General features: G+C 43.3%; 1 protein-coding gene across 1 annotated transcript in view; it reads right to left on the reverse strand.

The window, feature by feature from the left end:
* LOC138784112 (fibrocystin-L-like) overlaps positions 1 to 20,558 on the reverse strand; it is a 71,877-nt gene that overhangs the window by 6,875 nt on the left and 44,444 nt on the right. The window contains exons 7-11 of the mRNA XM_069959628.1: positions 16,227 to 16,280; positions 7,108 to 7,178; positions 5,134 to 5,244; positions 4,676 to 4,765; positions 1,821 to 2,086 (exon numbers count right to left, since the gene is read on the reverse strand). Coding sequence (XP_069815729.1) covers positions 1,821 to 2,086; positions 4,676 to 4,765; positions 5,134 to 5,244; positions 7,108 to 7,178; positions 16,227 to 16,280 — 592 coding nt within the window. The remainder of the gene's footprint in view (positions 1 to 1,820; positions 2,087 to 4,675; positions 4,766 to 5,133; positions 5,245 to 7,107; positions 7,179 to 16,226; positions 16,281 to 20,558) is intronic.

A 20,558-nucleotide genomic window follows, 5' to 3' on the forward strand; every position in this document is an offset into this window, starting at 1 on the left:
ATATACACAGCACTGATCTCCTATTGAGATCAATGCTGTGTATATAACATAGCACCGATCCATCAGATCGGTGCTCTATTATAAAGGTCTGCTGCAGACCATCTGAATAGATTGCCAAGCCGGGATCAGCGTCATTCCGACGCTGAGCCCCGGCCGGCTCATTATAACGGATCTCCCCTCCGCGATCGCATTACGGTGGTGGTGGTGGTGGTGGTGGGGGGGGGGGGTGGTGAGATCGACCACTCCTGGTTTTGAATGAAAAAATACTGACCAAAAGACTGACAAAAATACTGTGTGTAAACATAGCCTTACACTTAAGGACTGAACTACCGCCGTAGCAGCCATAGCGGCTGCTATGGGGCCCGTCACATCAGGCGGCCCGTTGGTCTGCTCAGCCCTAAAATCTCCCTAGTTAGCCTTTCAGGACCTTTGTCCTGAAACTGGCTAACCAGGAAATAGTGTGAACTACAGCTGGCACCCCATCCACCCCCTGGCACCTCAGACGCCCCTCTTCCCAGCTCCTGACACACTGCTGGGCAGGCACCGCTGGGGCAGCACACAGAGAAGGAGAAAGAAAGAGACTTGCCGGTTACATGACCTATCAGCCTGAGGAGAATAGAGGAGGGGAGAACTAAGGGGGAGATTTATCAAACATGGTGTAAAGTGAAACTGGCTCAGTTGCCCCTAGCAACCAATCAGATTCCACCTTTCATTTTCCAAAGAGTCTGTGAGGAATGTAAGGTGGAATCTGATTGGTTGCTAGGGGCAACTGAGCCAGTTTCACTTTACACCATGTTTGATAAATCTCCCCCTAAAACTGCTGTGTGTGGGTGAGTGTGTGTGTGTGTGTGTGTGCATGTATGTGTATGTATGTGTGTCTGTGTCAGTAAAAAGTGTCTGTATCAATGGGTGTATGTGTCTGTGAAGTGTGTGTCAGTGGGGGTGTGTGTGGGGGTGTCTGTGCCAGTGAGGTGTGTCTGTGTATGCAGCAGCTGCTATTTATGCTGAGCGCTAATAGTTGTAATTCCCCCTACCCCATTACACATAGAAGATCCCCCTATATATTGCCCCATTTTGCACTTTTATCAGGTGTTTGTCAGGTCTGCTTACAAAGATGTTCTGCAGCAGCTGCTGTTCATGCTGGGTTCTGATCTATGATCATCTACCACATGATCTCTGTACTAGAGGATATCATCCCTCTATCCTGTCTCCTCCTGCTGTCCTGCTGTATAATTCCACATAAAGCCCACTTACAAAGATGTTCTGCAGCAGTTGGTGGTAATGCAGGATTCATTATTAATCACAAGGGTCCCCACCACACATTGAAGGCACCATAAATATTGTCCCTTCATCTTATACTTTAGCTTATTTCAGCAATTCCGTGATTTTTGGCAGTTTCCAAAGATGTTCTGCAGCAGATGCTATTGATGCTAGGCTTTAATCTTTAATTCAATAATTGTGTATTTTACATATCATCCTCTACAGCAGCCACAGCCCGCACAGCTCTGGTAGTCGGGTCGTGATATCACCATGTTATCCAGGAAGTGACATCACCATGTTATCCAGGAAGTGACATCGCCATGTTATCCAGGAAGTGACATCACCATGTTATCCAGGAAGTGACATCACCATGTTATCCAGGAAGTGAAGCCTTGGTGCAGTAATAAGTGCAGGGAAAAAAGCACCTTATGTGCATTTCCCGTAATAAGTGTGTATTGGTGTTTGTATAACTTTTGGGGGGCAATACAATACTTTCATAAAAATTTTTGCCAGACTTCCCCTTTAATGACACATATGGGCAGATCAATTGTTAAGATTACCTTTCCTGCAGGATCACCCGATTCATTGAAGTACAGAGCAGAATAACCTGTTCCTTTTATATAGAAGTTGTAATAATCTGTTTCTGGAGGCACAAAGAATCCACTGAGGCGAGCAACAAAGGCAAAGGGATCCCAAGACCAAGATATGGATGCACCATCATACCAAGAAGCACCGGCATAGCCTGTGGAGCTTTCATTAAATGTCACTGCATCACTTAGAGATGGTACACCGACGCTCCATCGCTCTAACTTGAGTCCTCGGCTTCCTAAAAGTAAATAATTAAAGTATAAGGGGTTGTTGAGTTTGGAATGTCCATTTTCATTTACCCTAGTGATACATTTAGTGAGGGGGAAGTCTTCTGTTCAGAACCCCCAAGTGTGTGACCAGAATAGAGAGCATCTACAAAGAGCATTCTTGTCCCGTATTAGAGACATAACTTACTGATTTCAGTGTGAACAGTGTAATGCTACATTTCCACTGTAGTGGCACAGCAGGAGAATTTATGATATATGGTCTAGTTTCTTTACAGATTACAGATGATTTCTGACATTCCCAGCTAGGCAAAATTTTTAATAATTTCATTGAATTTCATCCAAAGAAAAGATCCACTTACAATGACATTTTCATAAAAGGAACCTTTAAAAATGTTAATTGTAAAAAATACACACTGGGGAATTAGGAGGAGTCTCAGTTTCATATAGGCCCATTAAAACCTCTTCCACCCAGGTCTATGTACATGGCTTTGCAATCTACATGAGGCCTACATGTTAGCTGAGCCATCTTCTCCAGTGTTATAAAAACATGGCTGCTTTCTTTCAGAGACAGCACTGCTCTTGTCTTCAGTTTTGGTGTAGGCTTTACAGCTTGGTTCCACTGAAGTAAAGGGAGCTTAATTTCAAACCACCCATGATCTAGAGACAAGAGCGGTGCTCTCTCTGCATGAGCAATGAAGCAGAGAGCTACTTCTCTTCTGCTTTTTAATCCTTTTTTGCATTGCAGCATGTAAGGATTCTGCCTCTGGCTATAAGAGATTTTATTTTTGGCCACATCACCGAATATATATATATATATATATATATATATATATATATATATATATACATATAGTGTTTTGTGTTGTGCATAAGGGTAGAGGGCTCCGGGCAGTTTTTTGCTATGTGGCCCCGTGACTCCTAGCTACACCCCTGACCTAGTGACTTGGTATAATGCACACCCAGCACCCAGTGACTTGCTATACTGGACACTGTCTTCACAGCACCCAGTGGCTTGGTATAATGCCCACCGAAGATCTGTAGTTGCTATCTGTCTAGTTTTTTATTTTTTTTCCTTGATAAATTTGCACCATTAGCTTTAATGCCTATCACCGTTCGCTCAGCTGAACTGAAATACAGCACACATGGTTCTGCATCAGTATCACTAAGTGTAGGGCAGTGCTGAATCAGAGCTAGAAGGCGAGGAACATGACTTGGCACGAACGTTGATGGAGCCCATATTGCCCATTACTGCCAAAACGTATAATAGTATATCAATAAAAAAAAGAAAAAAAAGAAAACTTCTACATTTATTTCAGTGACTTTATATTACAAAGTAATTTAACTTTATTAAAGGGATGTACACCCCCCCCCCCCCCCCCCCCCCCCTAATATTTTACTCTCTGGAGTATCCCTTTATGAACACTTTGACACAAATACTCCATTCACTTATTATCCACTATTTTCACAGAACCATTGGGGTTGTATCATAAGGTACATGCATTTAGGAGCACATTAAAAACATTTATCTAAACTAGTCACTTTTTAATTCTATGCGATATTCTATGGCGGATTCATATGTACAGTATAGTGCAGTTTGTATTACCATCCAAAATTTCAGAATATCTGACAATCAATCCATAACCAATAAATGCTGGACTAATGGAGTTTTACTATAAATAAATATACAGTGGTACCTTGGTTTAAGAGTAACTTGGCTTAAGAGCATTGCTTTGGTTTAAGAGCTCCTGGTACTGGGTGGGAGGGGGAGTGGGTGAGGGTCATGGTCTGCATAACGGGGTCTGCAGCGCTGTACTCTGACCCAGGAAGTCTCCCTCACCTTCCAAATCATAGCAGATTCACTTGGGCTGGGGCTTACATCAGGGGACGGTACTATGGAGGTAATATCTTCATAGCTGTAACTCCGCTCTACCCCGGACATAGAGTGCTGCTATACGGTGCCCATATATGTCTGCTCATTCCTTCATGCTCCCTGCAGTCTCTATCAGCCCTTGTGTTTCCTATCCTCTCCATTCCTGCTATAATGTGCCTGCACTCACACTCAGCCATTCACACTTCTGTATAGAAAAGTTTCTGTTACTGTCCTCCTGCACAGCTCTGTGATTCTCACTTCCTGATTGGTCCATGCTGAACACAAACCGCTTCCCCTGCTGTCATGTGACCACGCAGACCTCTGACAGCAGCCCTGCTTCTCTATTCCAGCCTGTTGTACTACGCTACTGCATTATACGAATCTGCAGTTCCATCCTGTATCTACAAACTGCTGCTGTGTTATCAGGTTTATGCAGTTACTATACATTATACACCACATACTGATTGTTATAAGGTACAGTAACTTATAATATGACATATTCAGCTGTTTCTCATTGTTTGTTTCATCTGTTCTACATGTTATTCAGAATTTTTTTTAAAAAAAAATCATTATTTTGGGGGTGGGGAACCAATAGGCTGCATTTCAATTATTCCTTATGGGAAATTTTGCTTTGGTTTAAGAGGGGATTTGGATTACAAGCATGGTCCAGCAATGAATTATGCTCGTAATCCAAGGCACCACTGTATATACTGTATATGAATAGACGTACCGGGGAAAAGAGATGGAAGGACAGACGGCTGTGGTGGACTCCTACAAGTTATTGTTTTATCTTTTAATCCAAGAATTTGGCATTCCTGACCTGTAACAAAATTAAATTAAAAATGAGCAAAGCAAAATTCATTTGGCACTTGCATCAGGAATCAGGAGTTAAAAGTCAGACAAATAATACAAATGAATATGTTTCCTAATGTTTTGTGTCTGCATCTTCTATGCAGGTGTATAAATCTCTATGGCAACAGACTGCAAACAACCTTTTGTAGTCTGATCCTGCAGTCATACCACTCTTTCATCTGTTTTAGTTATTCAATATTCACCAGTTTATGCTGCTCTGTAACATTTATGAAAGATCATCCATTGCTACTAAGAAATTGTCAACGAGCAGGTTAGCTGAATATCATGATATTCCAGTTATAATAAAGTTATAATGATGAAACTAAATTCACTTACCTCCTATAAGGACTTTGGCTGGAGTGTCTGTCTGATCAAAGTACTGTCCAGATATTGTGACTATTGTGCCTCCTTGTATACTGCCAGAAGAGGGGAAAATCCCTGTAATCTCTAAAAAAGCAACCACAGTATACCAGGCATGAATAGACTGCCATCAGATTGTCAGATATGTAAAAAAAATATAAAAGATTTTTAGACATAAATATTAAAATCTTCTTTTTGCTATGTGTTTGACATATGTGCTAGAAATGCTTGCAATGTTATTTTGTATTCATTTGGGTGCTATATGCTGGCATATATTTCTTTTACAGCATTGAAAAGCATTGCTGACTATGCATAAAACATATAGTTTATTATGACATTATTTCTTAAAGGGGCAGTCCCCCCCCCCCCCCCCCCCCCCCCAAAAAAAAAAAAAAAGTTTTAGTTCAAATCAACTGGTGCCAGAAAGTGCCAGAGATTTTCAATTTACTTCTATTAAAAAAAAAAAAAATCTTCCACTACTTTTGAGCTGCTGTACGTTCTGCAGGAAGTGGTATTTTTTTTACAGTCTGGGGAGCAGGAGATGTTTTCTATAGGGATTTGCCCCTGCTCTGGAAAGTTCCTGACATAGACAGTGGTGGCAGCAAAGAGCACTTATGGCAAATTGGAAAGAATACACCACTTCCTGCAGGACACACAGCAGCTGATAAGTACTGGGAGAAAATTACAAATCTCTGGAACTTTCTTGGACCAATTACTTTGAAAGAATTTTTTTTGTGTGTGAACTACTCCTTTAAAAATATTTAATAATAATAAAGCCTTTTTAAAGGATCAAGTGTCTAAATAAATTGTGTTCCTCTCAAATCTGTCAATCACCCCTTGGAGTGGCTTTGTGGTTAATTTCTGGCATACATTATGTTAAATCCTGTCTGCTAAGCCCTGCTCACTTTGCAAACAAGGCAAGAGCAAGTGCATGTGTGGTTTTTGAGATAAAACCATACTGTTTTCATTAAAAAGAAATAAATAAATAAATAAATAAACATTGATATTAATGGGAGCCTTAGGAAACACATTTATCCATACATTTTTCCTTTTTTTTCCACAAGAAGAGTGAAACTTATACATATGTTTTCTATGACTTTTAGCTGGAGGGAGGAAGTTTCAGCGCTCAACCGCATGGGAAAAAAATGACATGGGCGTGTTTCATAGGCTAGAACCACACTATGTAAAAATGACGGCCGACTTTCATAACAACTGCTGCCATTTTGCTAAAAACATCATTATTTAAAAAATATTGTTTGCTGTAATTAAAGACAGCCATGAATTTAACGTAGTGTGATCCTAGCCATACAGTACACTGACGCCATGTTGTTGTCATCATGGAAATCAGAGCGGTTCTACAACAATAACTACACAGCTTTTCGCCCTAAGTAGTAGTTCTTCCTACTGAAATCAATAGGAAAACTCAAAAAACACTTGTTTCTTTTTTCAAGGAGATTTTTGGTGTTAAACTGCATAGAAAAACCCTTCCGAAAACCAAGTGTTAAGAGTCCCAAGCTTAGCTGTGCAATAAAAATAAAAATAAAAACTCCCAGAAAACTGATTAAAAAATAAACATGGTAAAATAACCATTTTGTGGCAAAATGTAGATACATGGCAGAGATTTATGAATGTTTTTGAACGTAGGTTTTGGAGTTAATTTTTTGACTATTTGACTTTTCCTGTGTTTTAAGGCTAAAATGGTTCTGAATTTTTTTTTTTTAACATGCAAAATGGAAATTTTTGAGCACAACAAATCTAATTGTTTGAAACACCAGAAAACCAGCATACCAGAGTAATAATTTCCTATATATATATATATATATATATATATATATATATATATATATATGTTCCACCAAATAACAGAATATATGTCTGATGTATGTGCCTAATGTAATGATAAAAGAGATGTAGACAGGGTCCAATGTGATATAACAGGATACTTGTTACCTGCATACGTCTGGTACATGGCAAATTTATTCACGGAAGACACAAAATAAGTGGCCAAGTCTGGTAAACTCCTGGAACAGAAGAAGGCGCCATAGTTCGCATCACGGTTATATGTGACAATATTTAGCATCGTGTAGTCTGTCTACATGAGGAAATATTAGTATCTGAAACTATAAATACAGGATGAAGAATTTGAGACTCCTGAACTGAGGAAATTGAGGACTTCTGAACAAGACTGAAAAACAGTACTTGGTTATGTTCAGAAGTCCCATAAAAAGTAAATGGAGTGGAAGTCAAGCATGTACACTACTACTCCATTCACTTGAGCGACATGGGATTTCTGTTTTGTGATTACTGGGATCCCAGTGGTCATACGCCAACTGATCAGCTAGCTATCATCTGTCCTGAGGTTAGGGGATAAGTTTTAATCTTCGGATAACCCAAGGTCATAAAGGGGCTGACCAGGCATGTACCCGAATGCATGGATGGAAGAGGGAGGACGTTCAATCTAGCCACTCTGTCTTAGCCAGGGCATTTACCTACAGGGTACACTGCATTAGCCCTGATTTACTATAAGGGTGCCTTCACACGTATCAGTTCTGCAGCGGATTTCACGCGAGTCTATTGCCAGTTCTTTCCCATGAGAATACATACTTGCAGCGGGATTCTCATCCCACTGCAAGTATGTAAGTTAACCCCCCCCAGCCAGAGCATACTGTACCTGCTCCACGCTCTGGCTTGCTTTGGGGGTTCCCGACGTCTGCCCGTCCCACTAAGCCAATCAGTGCGGTGCCCCGCCGCAGCCACTTATTGGCTCAGCAGGACGTCCATCCTGGAACCCGCGAAGCAAGCCAGAGCGTGGAGCAGGAAAGTATGCTCCGGCCGGCGGGGGGTTAACTTACTGTACATACTCGCAGTGGAATGACAATCCCGCTGCGAGTATGTATTCTCATAGGAAAGAACTGGCAATGGATCCGCAGCGGATTTTGCTGTGAATTTGCAGTGTGAAATCCGGTTCGGATTCGAATTGTGAAGGCACCCTAAGGCTATGTTCCCACTCTGGGAAAATATCGTGAAAGGCGGCCATCTTGTAACATTGTTACTAGCTGTCTATTTAAGAAGACGGTTGTCCTCCGCTGATATTATTATGAAGTGCGAACACACCCTGACAGTAATTCTTCCACACTTTTTTCCCCTGCTTGACATCACATTTCCCAAGTAATTTATTAATCCGGTGCCATTATAGGACACAATTGTGGTGGACAGGTAACTTTGCCGCAATGACAACTAAAAGGTTTACAAAGTTTGAATAAATTGGTGGTTGTTACATTGGCTTTTTAATCAAAAACCACTCAAATAAACATTATGCCACCATTTAAGAGTAAAATTATGAAAGGGAGGGGGGGGGCTTACTATATTTTTTAGACTTTATTTGATTAAAAAATTCACCCGCTAACTTGTGGAAATATAAAAAAAAAAACTAAAAAGCAAAAACAACCATTCAAAATGCTTAGGAAAATAAGCACAAGACTTTTAGGACATTGCTAATCCCATATATCATAGGCACACAAAAAAAAAAAGAAAAAGGCACCTTTTCTATTTGAAAAGACGCTCGGTACCACCTCAAAAAAACTCCTTTTGTATTAGGGTATGTTCACACTGCAGAAAACCGGTGGAAATTCTGAGGGGAACCCTGTGTCATGGAATCCTCGGAATCTCGCCTGCCTCGGTATCTTAATGAGATGTATAGGGCGCCTCTGCTCTCCGTGGCTCTCTGCTCAAAGAATTGACATGTCACTGGTGAATTCACTGCATTTCATGGTCACTGGTGAGTTCACTGGTAAACTGACATAAAGGGGTAATAAGTAATAAGCTACTGGGGAGTAACTGTCAGGAACTTACCTTACCGGGCTCCGGCGGCCGGCTCCGCCCACCGGAGCCGAGTGACGTCACGGGGAGCCGACGGCGCCCCTGACAACCAGGGATGCCGCGGTCACGTGACTGCCGGCCAACACTCAGCTGAGCAGCTTCAATGCAGGCTGAGTGACGGATCGCTCTGCCACTCATCCTGCAGTGCTGCAGCTGAATTGTGTCTGATTCAGGAGGCCGGACCAATCAGCCTTTGGTCCGGGCTCCTGATCCAGTATAATAGTAAGTTAGAGCCAGCCTTTAATCGCTGGCTATTAGGTTCATTCTGATCCCAGCTCCCCTTGTCCTATTCCTGCGTACCCCGTCATAATTCCTTTTCTGCCTGACGTACCCGTGTTCTGACCCCCGCCTGACTTTTGACTATCCTTTGTGTTACTGATTCTGTACTGCGTTGCCCGTGTGGTTTGACCCGGATTGTTCTACTATTCTTTATTGTGTTTGTCTGTCCGTCTTGTTCTGTGTTTCACTTATGCAGCATAGGGAATGCCTTTGTGGTTGTCCGCGACCGTTTAGGGTCGACCGATGCAAGTAGGTAGGTTCAGTGGGTGGGTTCAGATCCAGGGCCCACTGTCTCTGTCCTGTCCGTGCTTGCCTGTCCTGACAGTAACGTTCTTGTTTTCTATCCCTATTTTGTCTGTTTCTGCCCCTGAGGGTATGCATTGTATATTTGCCAAAATACAGCTTCTTGCAGTCAGAGGCAAAATTTATTACCTTGGCAAATTGATTATGTACCTGTTTTATGTTTTAATCTCTGCACTATGTTTGTCCGAATTTTTTAAATTTACATGGAAGCAGCCATATTGTTATTAACACTATTTTATTTTCTAGTTCTGTAACTTCACATCTACTTACCTTCCATAGTAACTGTCCACGATGAAACTGATGTTGAGATGTCCTATGGGAAATAGGCAACAGCATTAACATGGTACATCCCGGTAAAATATCATATTAAAAAAATGTTCTTTTTAACCGTTTAACCGTTAACACCCGTTAAAGCTATCAGCCAAACCTTAATTTGGGTGTTAACTTAGCGCTGGAAATTCATGTATTAAGAACAAGTGGGGGGTGGGGGGGGGGGGGGGCGACGACACAATGTCAGACTTCTATGGTGGTGGCCTATTTCTCGAACAGCAAAAGGATCAGACATTTTAAATACAATCTGCCAGATCCTTCTTTTGCGACCAACACCATTTTTCAGGGGAGAATTAGGCAACCTCCATACAGATCAGATGGTCAACCGCTCCCACTGAAATTGGGGGGTTTGGTCAGCACATGTCTATTGTACATGGGGGAGGGGGTGTTTAAAGGGGTTATCCAGTGCTACAAAAACATGGCCATTTTCCCCCCTCTCTTGTCTCCAGATTGGGTGGGGTTTCAAACTCAGTTCCATTGAAGTAAATGGAGCTTAATTGCAAACCACACCTGACCTGGAGACAAGAGAGGGGGAAAAGTGGCCATGTTTTTGTAGCGCTGGATAACCCCTTTAGTAATGTCCACCCTTGATCACAAGCTCTGAGTTATGGCTGCAAGCAACTAGAGCCACCCTTCCCCCACTCTATGGCTATGCAAGAGATTTGGAGCACTTTTTGTTAAAAAATTGAGCTCCAAACACAAACATTACAAATTATTATTTAATTAAAAAGGCACAAAAATAAACTGAAAAAATAAAAGAAAAGAAAAAATGGTGTTGAAAGGTACAGATTTACTTGCAGCAGTGGTCCCCGAATGTGGGGCTTGCTATAGGACTTGGGTTTGCACATGAACCTCCACTAATACTATCCTTTAAAACAGTGGTCCCAGGCGTTAAAACAATGGCTCAGTCGCTTTGTGGTTCACCATGGGTCCTGATTTATGACTAGATACTAGAGTTGAGCGAATATGATTCGATCGAGATGGTATTCAATCGAATATTGCTGTATTTGAAAGATTCGAATTCAATCGAGTAGTGTGACGAATACGCGGGAAACATTCGAAAGCCCTCCCATTGCACTTGGCACTTTTTTAAACCCAATCTCCATGCAGGGAGGCCGTGAGGGACCCTGGGAGTATGCACGCAGCGCGAAAACGGCGTCTACCCTCATTGGATGGTTGAACCACATGACCTCGAATCTTAAATACTTGGCTCCCGCCTCTCGACCACAGATGAGCTTTCAACCTAGCCAGGGAAAGATCTTGGAGCAGGGAGAGATAGGTTTTCATAGCGTTTTGGTTAGGCAGGCTTACTACTGAACCCAAAAGTCCTTTTCAGGGCTAAGAAACAAGCAAAAAAGTAATCTCTGAATCCAAAGCACTTCTCAGTGCTAAGACAGAGATGATATAACAGCAGCAGCAACAGGTGTATTCATTCTAGTTCCCTGTGTGACTTATAGTGTCCCTGGTTTAGCCCACTAAGGGCACCTGATATATACTGTTCCAGTAGCCCAATAAAAGGCACGTGATACATAATGTTCCAGTAGCAAAGTTAAAGGCACGTCATACATACTGTTCCAGTAACGTTTGTACAGCATTACGCATGATACGCGCGAATAACATGACGCTCTACGGATGCACATTGAAATCATGTATGTAACACTGCGCAAGAAATACGAAGGAAATGTGTGAACATTGCCCTAAACATTTGTAAAGCGTTTGCAAATATTTTTCCTTCACAACTGCGGAGAGTGGCATTATACTGCGATTTTGGGGTGTTGGGTGCACCCAGGCATGCCCCCCCTAATGTCCCAGTGTCATTCCGGAGGTGTTTGCATCGTCTAGGGAGGTTTCATGAGGGACTCGGTGACCTCCAAGTGGTCAAACTTGGATTTCCAAGTGCTGCAATTTTTTTCCCCATAGACTATAATGGGATGGAATATTCTTTCGAATAGTCGAATCTTGGTGCCTACTCGATTTGAATTCTTGAAAGTCGAATATTTCACTACTTGCTCATCTCTACTAGATACACTATCAATTAACAATATTTTTGACACCCTCTTACCGTCAAACTGTAACAATATGGATGATATATTAGTGTCAAATTTCACATTAACAATATATATCAAATATATCAGCAAACATGAACAAATGTGTGAAACTACATTTCTCCATATTGAAAGCCTACCTTAAATTTGGGGTAACTTTAAGCATCCCTGGGTATGTACTTGAGGGGTGAGACTATTTTCTTTCTTTTTTTTTTTTTCAGATTTCTGCTCTCCATCTCTAATTTTCAGTTAGTGAGAGTAGGATAACCTCTATGATGTCTTCCAAAAACTTTACACATACACATACCTGCACTTACTACTGTATCAAGGCTTCACTTCCTGAATAACATGGTGATGTCACTTCCTGGATAAAAATGGTGATGTAACTTCCTGGATAACATGGTGATGTCACTTCCTGGATAACATGGTGATGTCACGACCCGACTCCCAGAGCTGTGCGGGCTGTGGCTGCTGGAGAGGATGATGGCAGAGAGATGCTCAGTGTCCCTCCAGTACCCTGTGTCCCTCAGTGTCCCCCTGCCATCATCCTCTCCAGCAGCCACAGGCCGCACAGCTCTGGGAGTCGGTTGTGACATCACCATGTTATCTAGGAAGTGAAGCCTTGATGCTGTAGTAAGTGCAGGGAGAAAAGCACTTTGGGGGAGATTTATCAAACTGGTGTAAAGTAGAATTGACTCAATTGCCCCTAGCAACCAATCAGATTCTACTTTTATTTCCTCACAGAGTCTTCAGAAAATAAAGAGTGGGATCTGATTGATTTCTAGGGGCAACTGGGCCACTTTACACGAGTTTGATAAATCTCCCCCTTCATTTGCAATTCCGATAATAAGTGTAAATTGGTTATTTGTAGGGATGGTCCGAACCCGCCGAGGTTCGAGTTCGGCTGAACCCGAACGCTCGGCATCAGATTCCCGCTGTCTGCCCGCTCCGTGCAGCGGGCGGATCCAGCGGGAGGACCGCCTGGAAAACTGGGATACAGCCTATGGCTATGGCTGTATCCCAGTTTTCCAGGCATTCCTCCCGCTGGATCTGCCCGCTGCACGGAGCGGGCAGACAGCGGTAATCGTTACAGAGGGTTCAGACCATCCCTAGTTATTTGTATAACTTTTGCTGGCAGTGCAATACTTTAATAAACATTTTCACCGGACTTCTCTTTTAATTCCTTATAGTATACCCTTGGAAGTAGCAGAAGCATGAAGGATGTTATAGAGCACTGCAGAGCAGTTTGAGCTGTGAGTCCAGCAATTGGGGTGAGATTTAACACTTACTAATTTCTTTATGTCTCCCTTTTCTGACACTCTCTCCTGCCCCCCCCCCCCCTAGACTTTTATGGGCTGCAGTACTTTGGTTCTTCTACCTATTCTACCCAAGTACAGTTCTAAATGTTGTTGCAAAGTCTGCAGATGCACTAAAATTTCATGTTATGGCCTGTATGTTCCTCCATTATTCTGCACTTACTACCCCATAATGACAAAGTGATGACAGAATGGGCTGTGTGCTAAGGGCCATTGACTTGTTGGAAGCGGAACCTTGGCTCAGAGCACTGTGGATTAGGTTTTTAAGAAAGATACATTCAAATCCACATATAGCACCTGCAGCAGATTTTAATTTGCATATTTGATCAATTTAACCAAATTATGTAACCATCAAGTCTCCTACAGATCCTCTATGTGTGAATGTACCCAAACAAAATCTCTGTACTTTGCTCTACTTGGCTTTCCCTCAACCCTGCCCAGTCTTCCTGCCCGTAACCCCACAGCATGATGCTGACACCACTATGCTTCACTGTAGGGATGGTATGGTATTGGGCATGTGATGAGCAGTGCCTGGGTTCTTCAGAAATGACTCATAGAACTGAGTGCAAAAAGATCAATTTTGGTTTAATCAGACCAGGAAATCTTGTTAGTTTTTTTTTTTGGTCAGACTGGCTTTCATGTTTATTTTAGGGTATGTGCACACTGAGGAATTCTTGAGGAATTGGGCTATGTGCACACTGAGGAAAAGGCGAGGAATTCAGCTTGAAATTCAGCTTGAAATTCCTCCTGTAAAATATGTACAGAGCAAAGTCCCATTGTGTTCAATGGGTTTTCTGCTCTGTTGTTCACACTGCAGAATTTCCAAGCAGAATTTTCTGCTGTAGATCTGCTAGAGGAATCCTATAGAAGTCAATGGGGGGCTTAAATTCTGCTTGAATTCTGCCTGAAAACTTTCAGCTACAATTCCTCGAGAATTGCTCAGTGTGCACATACTTGTAGAGGAAAGTTTTCTGCTTGAAATTCCTTGCCTATTTAGCTCTGGCAGAATTGAAGCAGAATGCAAGCAGAATTTAAGCCCCCATTGACTTCTATAGGATTCCTCTAGCAGAATCCACCCAAAGAATTGACATGTCAATTCTTTGAGTGGGTTCAGACTACGGAATCCTCGCGAATAAATTCTGCAGAATTCCGTCGCCTGTATGCGCTCATGGCCGCGCGCCTTTCTGTCCGCTCCATAGACACCATTCTATGGGCCGGCTGATTCCACATTCCGCTGAAAGAATTGTCACGTCATAGTGTCTATGGCACGGGTGGAGATGTGCGCCGCCGCGTGTAGGTACGAGTGACGAAATCCGCCGCGGGTCATACGCGGGAATTCCGTAGTGTGCACACACTCTTTGGGCAGAAAGCAGATCTGCGGCAGAAATTTCTGCTCTGAAATTCTGAAGTGTGAACAACAGAGTAGAAATCCCATTGAACACAATGAGACATTGCTCTGTTCATATTTTACAGGAGGAAAAGCTGAAATTAGAGCAGATTCCTCCTCAATTCCTGACCTAATTCCTCACCTTTTCCTCAGGTAAATTTGCAAAAATTTTTTAATAATAATAATAATAATAATAATAATAATATTATATATTTTTTCTTTTTCTTGTGCCCATTGTCATTAGGAAACCTGATTTTTATTTTATTTTACCACAAGCTCTCAACTGAACAGAACTGAAAGGATCTGAAGACTTCCTGAAGGCATAGTATATCTCCATTATAAAATGACTGTAACAAAAATAGTATTTTAGCAGCACTTTGTGCCACTAAAACAAAAAAGAAAGGAAGAAAATTGTCATTAACAAGGGGGAAATTGTAACTAACAGGCTTGAACTATTAATACAGTATGTCTTGCTTTCACTGACATAGTGACATAAAGAGCAATTATATTAAAGAGCATCCATAATATTCAGAAAGAGGGACTCCCAAAAATAGGACAAAGGTATTAAAAACTCTACAAGCTATAGGACAGATTTACGATTTAAAACTTGCAGAAATCAGACGATTCACAGATTAAGGGTGCGTTCACACCTACAGGATCTGCAGCAGATCTGCAGCAGATTTGATGCTGTGTTCAGTTATTTAAATGAAATCTGCTGCAGAAAATCAGCTGCAGATCCTGTAGGTGTGAACGCACCATAAGGCTATGTTCACACTGCGTATATGTCCGGCCGCATATTTTCGCGGCCGGACATATACGCTGTAAACTCCGGCCGGGAATTTACGCTACTTGCGGCCGGCTACGCACGGAGCACGAACTTACGCCAAGAGTCTACTTACGCTTCCTGAGCACCCTACGTAGCGATCTGACAACGGTCTTTTACTTGGAAAGCTTCGCCTAGCCCCGGACACCCCACAGAACCTTTTGGATCGGCACAAAAAGGTTGAAAAAAGAAGAAATCACCACTACGTACGGGACCGCATGTTACGCTATGGGCGTAAGTTACGCCATTTTCGTCCTCAAACAATGGTCTGGCTCATTTTTTACGGCGGCGCGTACGATCCCGTACTTCCTATACTTTCTATTGTACGCAAACTACGTAAGTCCCCGGCCACTTATTCACGGAACGTGCTACGTCCGGAGACTTACGTAGTGTGAACATAACCTCATAGTGGAGCCCCACATTTAATATTGGACCGATGAACAATATGACCCTGTTGTGAAAAAATCAGGCTGTATGGGAATCAAATGTGAACGTTTAGCTTACCGACATATGTCCCTGTATTGTAGCAGATCATGTAGTTGAAAGTCAACCCATATCTGTGAATTCAAAAACAAGATTTTTTTTGTGAATCTAGAGTCTACAGCTAATAAAACTGAATGCAGTGAATAACAATAAATAAGTAAATTATTTCAAAATTTTTAATTCAGATTGTGTTCTTACAGAACATTGTATTACTTGTGACTTACAATGTATCAGTATTAGGTACGAGCAGGTTACATGGCATTCCTCCAGCATAAGCCCTGTAAAATGGAACAAAGAATCCGTATGAAAAAATGCCAAAACTGAGCAAAACTACAGTAAGATTCGACTAGCCCAAATAAATTTATTTAAATTTTTTGACTCATCAGGGAAGGCTGGAACGATTGGGTAAGTAGAGGCCTTGAAAAGCGGAACGACTTTTATAAAAGGTAAGTGAAGTGATTGGCAGATTCAAAGTCTTAAAGCGACTCTGTACCCACAATCTGACCCCCCAAAACCGCCTGTACCTTCGGATAGCTGCTTTTAATCCAAGTTCTGTCCCGGGGTCGTTTGGCAGGTGATGCAGTTATTGTCCTAAAAAATCAACTTTTAAACTTACAGCCCTGTGTCACATCGGCGTTGCCTAGAGTACCCATGCCCTAGGATTATGACACTGCTCCGTCCTCCTCCCCATCCTCCTCATCATTAGGAACACCCCTAGAACATTTTCTCATATTCATCACCTGTCTTAACGCTGCACATGTGCTGGATTGTTAGGGCACCTGTGCAGTGTTCAGGTGAGGAATAGGAAAAATCCTGCCTGGGGCATTCCTGATGATCAAGTGGGTGGGGAGGAAGGACGAGGAGGCGGTGCAAGCCTAGGACATAGACATTCTAGGCCACGCCAATTTGACACAGCACTGCAAGTTTAAAAGTTGTTTTTTAGGAAAATAACTACATCACCTGCTGAACGGACCCCAGGACAGATCTTGGTTTAAAAGCAGCTATCCGAAGGTACAAGCGTTTGTTTGTTTGTTTGTTGGGGGGGGGGCAGATTGTGGGTACAGAGTCACTTTAAGTTTAGGGAATCTTACAGTAGAATTTCTCAGCCTGCACAACGTGCAGGACCATATTGGAAAATAAATTAATGGTTATGTGTAGAGGACTGTGGGAATAATCGTAATAGAAACACGAGTAAACCAATTGACTACAACTGTAAGGCTGCACTCTTTGCATCATATTTTTTGTGATGCAGGGAGCTTGGAAACTGTATTGGCACAGCCATGTCCTTTCAGCAGCAGAAAAGTTAAGATGTTTTGGAGCTCTCAGCATCATAATAAATTATGATGCCCAGTGTTCCATTAGAAGTTGAGTTCAGTCTGGGCGTGGCCACATAGCAGCATGTAGGACCTGCTGAGTGCGGTCTCTCTCCCCCTTCCAGGAATGGCCAGCGGGACCCAGTCCATTTGACAGCCGGAGCCCTGCCCCCCTGATCGGGTGCTGCCTGCTTGGCTTACCGCTCTCCTCCCCGTCGGCTGCTTGCGGTGGGGGTCCTGCAGGCGGGGATGCCCTGATGGTGCCTGTCCCAGGGATGTGGATGCCTGATCCGGCTTTGGCTGCTTAGAGGCCCCTGTGCGGACAGCGAGGTCTCTTCCTGGTGCCTGGGTCTGAGCAGGCGGTGCTGGATGGCGTCATGGGGGGCCAGCAGCGGACACTGGAAGCCGCTCCGGCGATTGCAGTGGAAAGCCTGAGATTGACCTGGGGTCCTCAATGGCGGATGGATATCTTAGCGCACAAGAAGGTCCAGCACCAGGGAGTCCCAAGATGGCGGCCGGACCTACACGTGGAGCGGCAATGCAGTAAGCCGAGGACACCTCCGGGATTTCACAGGGGTGAAGAAACCTGCACTGGGACCCGTTTAGTCCAAGGCCGGGGTAAGAGAACTTTGAGCACCCTGTGAGACTTCCCCACTGCCTTTAGCTAACCCTGCCTCGGTCCTCTCTCTTGATACACACTCCTTCTCCCTATGCTTGTGTAGGGAGGAATGGAGGGGCATAGGTGAAGATTTCTTGCAGCCCCGGACCAACACTGACTATATTTTTTTTGCTGGGCAGGTCCCTTAAATGAAACATACAACCTGGCTAGAACTTCCGGTCTGAAACCAACTACCTGATTTTCCTTTGTCCTGCTGCAGTGTCAGACTGTTGTTGCACATAGGTAAGAGTCCTTTTTTTAATGGAGTGAAGCTATTCCAACACTGCAAGTTAACCCTGCTATGTTTTTTTTTTTTTTTCCTTCAGCCTCATTCCCTCCCTGGCTTGAGGTTGCCTTGGATCTATGTTTGACTGTACCTTATTTGTTGGGCAGGCTCTTTAAATTAAATACTCCAGCGGGGGCTTACAGACTGCTGACGAAGCCTTCACCACAAATCCTGCATTGCCCTATCTGGCTACCTGGTTGCAGTATTAGGCTATGTTCACACTATGTAAAAGTACGGCCGTTGTTGCCGATGGCAACAACGGCCGTACTTTTACCGCGGTGGAACATGCCTGTTGTTCTATGGGATCCCGGCCGGAGCGTACACACATCGTACCAGCTCCGGCCGGGATCCCATACGCCACCGCAAACAACCGACATGTCAGTTTTCTGCGGCCGGAATTCAGTGAACTCCGGCCACAGAAAGCCCTGTCAGTTCACAGTGAAATGAGCATCTCCGGCTGCTCACTTCACTGTGCGCTATAGGAAGCTCTGATGCGGGCGCGCGCTGATGCGCCCGCATCAGAGCTCTGCGGCCGAAAGGATCATCCGGCCAGAGACCGGCCGTCTCTTACGTAGTGTGAACATAGCCTCAGGTAGGAAGCCACACGTTGTGGTAACAAAGGCTTCATACACACTGACTATTTCCCTGTTAGTAATCGCTGCTTGTTTTTGTAGACTTGCTTGGGACCGTCCATCTGTTATCTGCTTACTTTGGTAGTATTTGGGCAACTAGTATGCCTCCAAAGTCGCAACCCAGGAAATCGGGGGGAGTGCAAGAATTTCAGCCATCCCAGAAAATTGAAAAATATTTAAAGTCACCTCTAACGAACAGTAAAGCTTGTGGCCAGAAAAATGTTTCCCCCCAACTAGGCCGCTGGAAATAAGGAATCTCGCTACTCAGTCTTGGAACTGGAAGGGGGAGTCTCATTGTCGGGGGCCTCTATATCCAAGGGAGGGATTGGGTGGGCAGGGGGGAAAGCAGGGGGTGGGGAGACTGGCAAGAGAGAGATTTTTTTTCTTCTCTTTTTTCTTTAAATGGCAAACCCTGTAAGAGTACTTGTGTGGAATGTGAGAGGTCTTGGGTGCAGGATGCCACTGAAGATATAATCCTCAGACTGCAGCAGAGATGGGCGGCGCAGGAATTTCATGCTCCTTTTACAAGTTACTCCGCGGGTCTTTCCGTGTACATTCATAGACACAAAAAGATGGATAGAAGTGGCCGATACATTTTTTTGCATGTTAAAATTAACAGTGAAGTAATGGTCTTAGCATTTGTGCATTTGCCTCCCCCATTTAAGATGGACGTACTTAGAATGTTGGTTGACTATATGAAGGATAAGCCCAATATCCCTTTAATACTATGGGGTGATTTTAATGCGGTGATGTGTCCAGAGTTAGACAGGCGTTCGGGAGGTGCCCCCCCTCCTCCCACCCCTCCCCCCTCGCGAGGTTTGCTGGGAAGGTGGGGTGGAGGGATGTGTGGTGCTCTCTTTATTTCAACAGGATAGCTTTCTTTTTTATAGCGCGACCTATAAAGCGGCTTCTAGAAGCGACATGGTCTTTGCATGAGGTATGAAGGTAAATCATTGTCTGATCATGTTCCTCTCACATTTGAAATAAGGCCAGCGGGGATGGGGGATCCCGGGAATGTTAAAAAATAATTGTTTTAAGATCAAATCATATTGAATAGCACAGACCTAATAAACAAGGAAATTGAAGACTTTTGAGCTATTAATAAAGGGTCTACATCTGTGTTAATAGTTTGGGATACATTGAAAGCCTTTGTTAGGGGCCTCCTTTATCGGGAAGTAGTACGCCTTAAAAAGACTTTTAGGCAAGAGGAACATAAGCTTCCAGAGGAAGTTAAGACTGTGAAGGCTTCTTACAAGGGAGAGGGTACAATAGAGACCTATGACCGGATGAAACTAGCTCAGGACAAGCTTTCAGTGTTTCTTTTAGAAAAAGAACAACATAAGTTATTTTTTCAGGGGCAGAAAAACTATATCGAGTCAGGGAAACCTAATAAAACTCTGGGAGACGTGGTGAGGGCCCAGGACTCCAGGCCTGAGATCTCGGCTATCAGGAATGAGAGGGGTGACATGGTATGGGGCACTTCATCTGTGTCTCAGGTCTTGGAGAGATATTTCGAGGGGTTATATACCAGCCAGGGCTATCCAGAACCGGTTTTACTTTGTCAGTTCTTGGAGGATCTGAACCTCCCAAAGGTCTCAGAGGAACAAAAAATAGAGCTGGATTCTCCCATTACAGAATCTGAGATAGAATGTGCCCTGAGAATCTGC

The sequence above is a fragment of the Dendropsophus ebraccatus genome, chromosome 2 (assembly GCF_027789765.1).
Source record: "Dendropsophus ebraccatus isolate aDenEbr1 chromosome 2, aDenEbr1.pat, whole genome shotgun sequence".
Taxonomy (NCBI): Eukaryota; Metazoa; Chordata; class Amphibia; order Anura; family Hylidae; genus Dendropsophus; species Dendropsophus ebraccatus.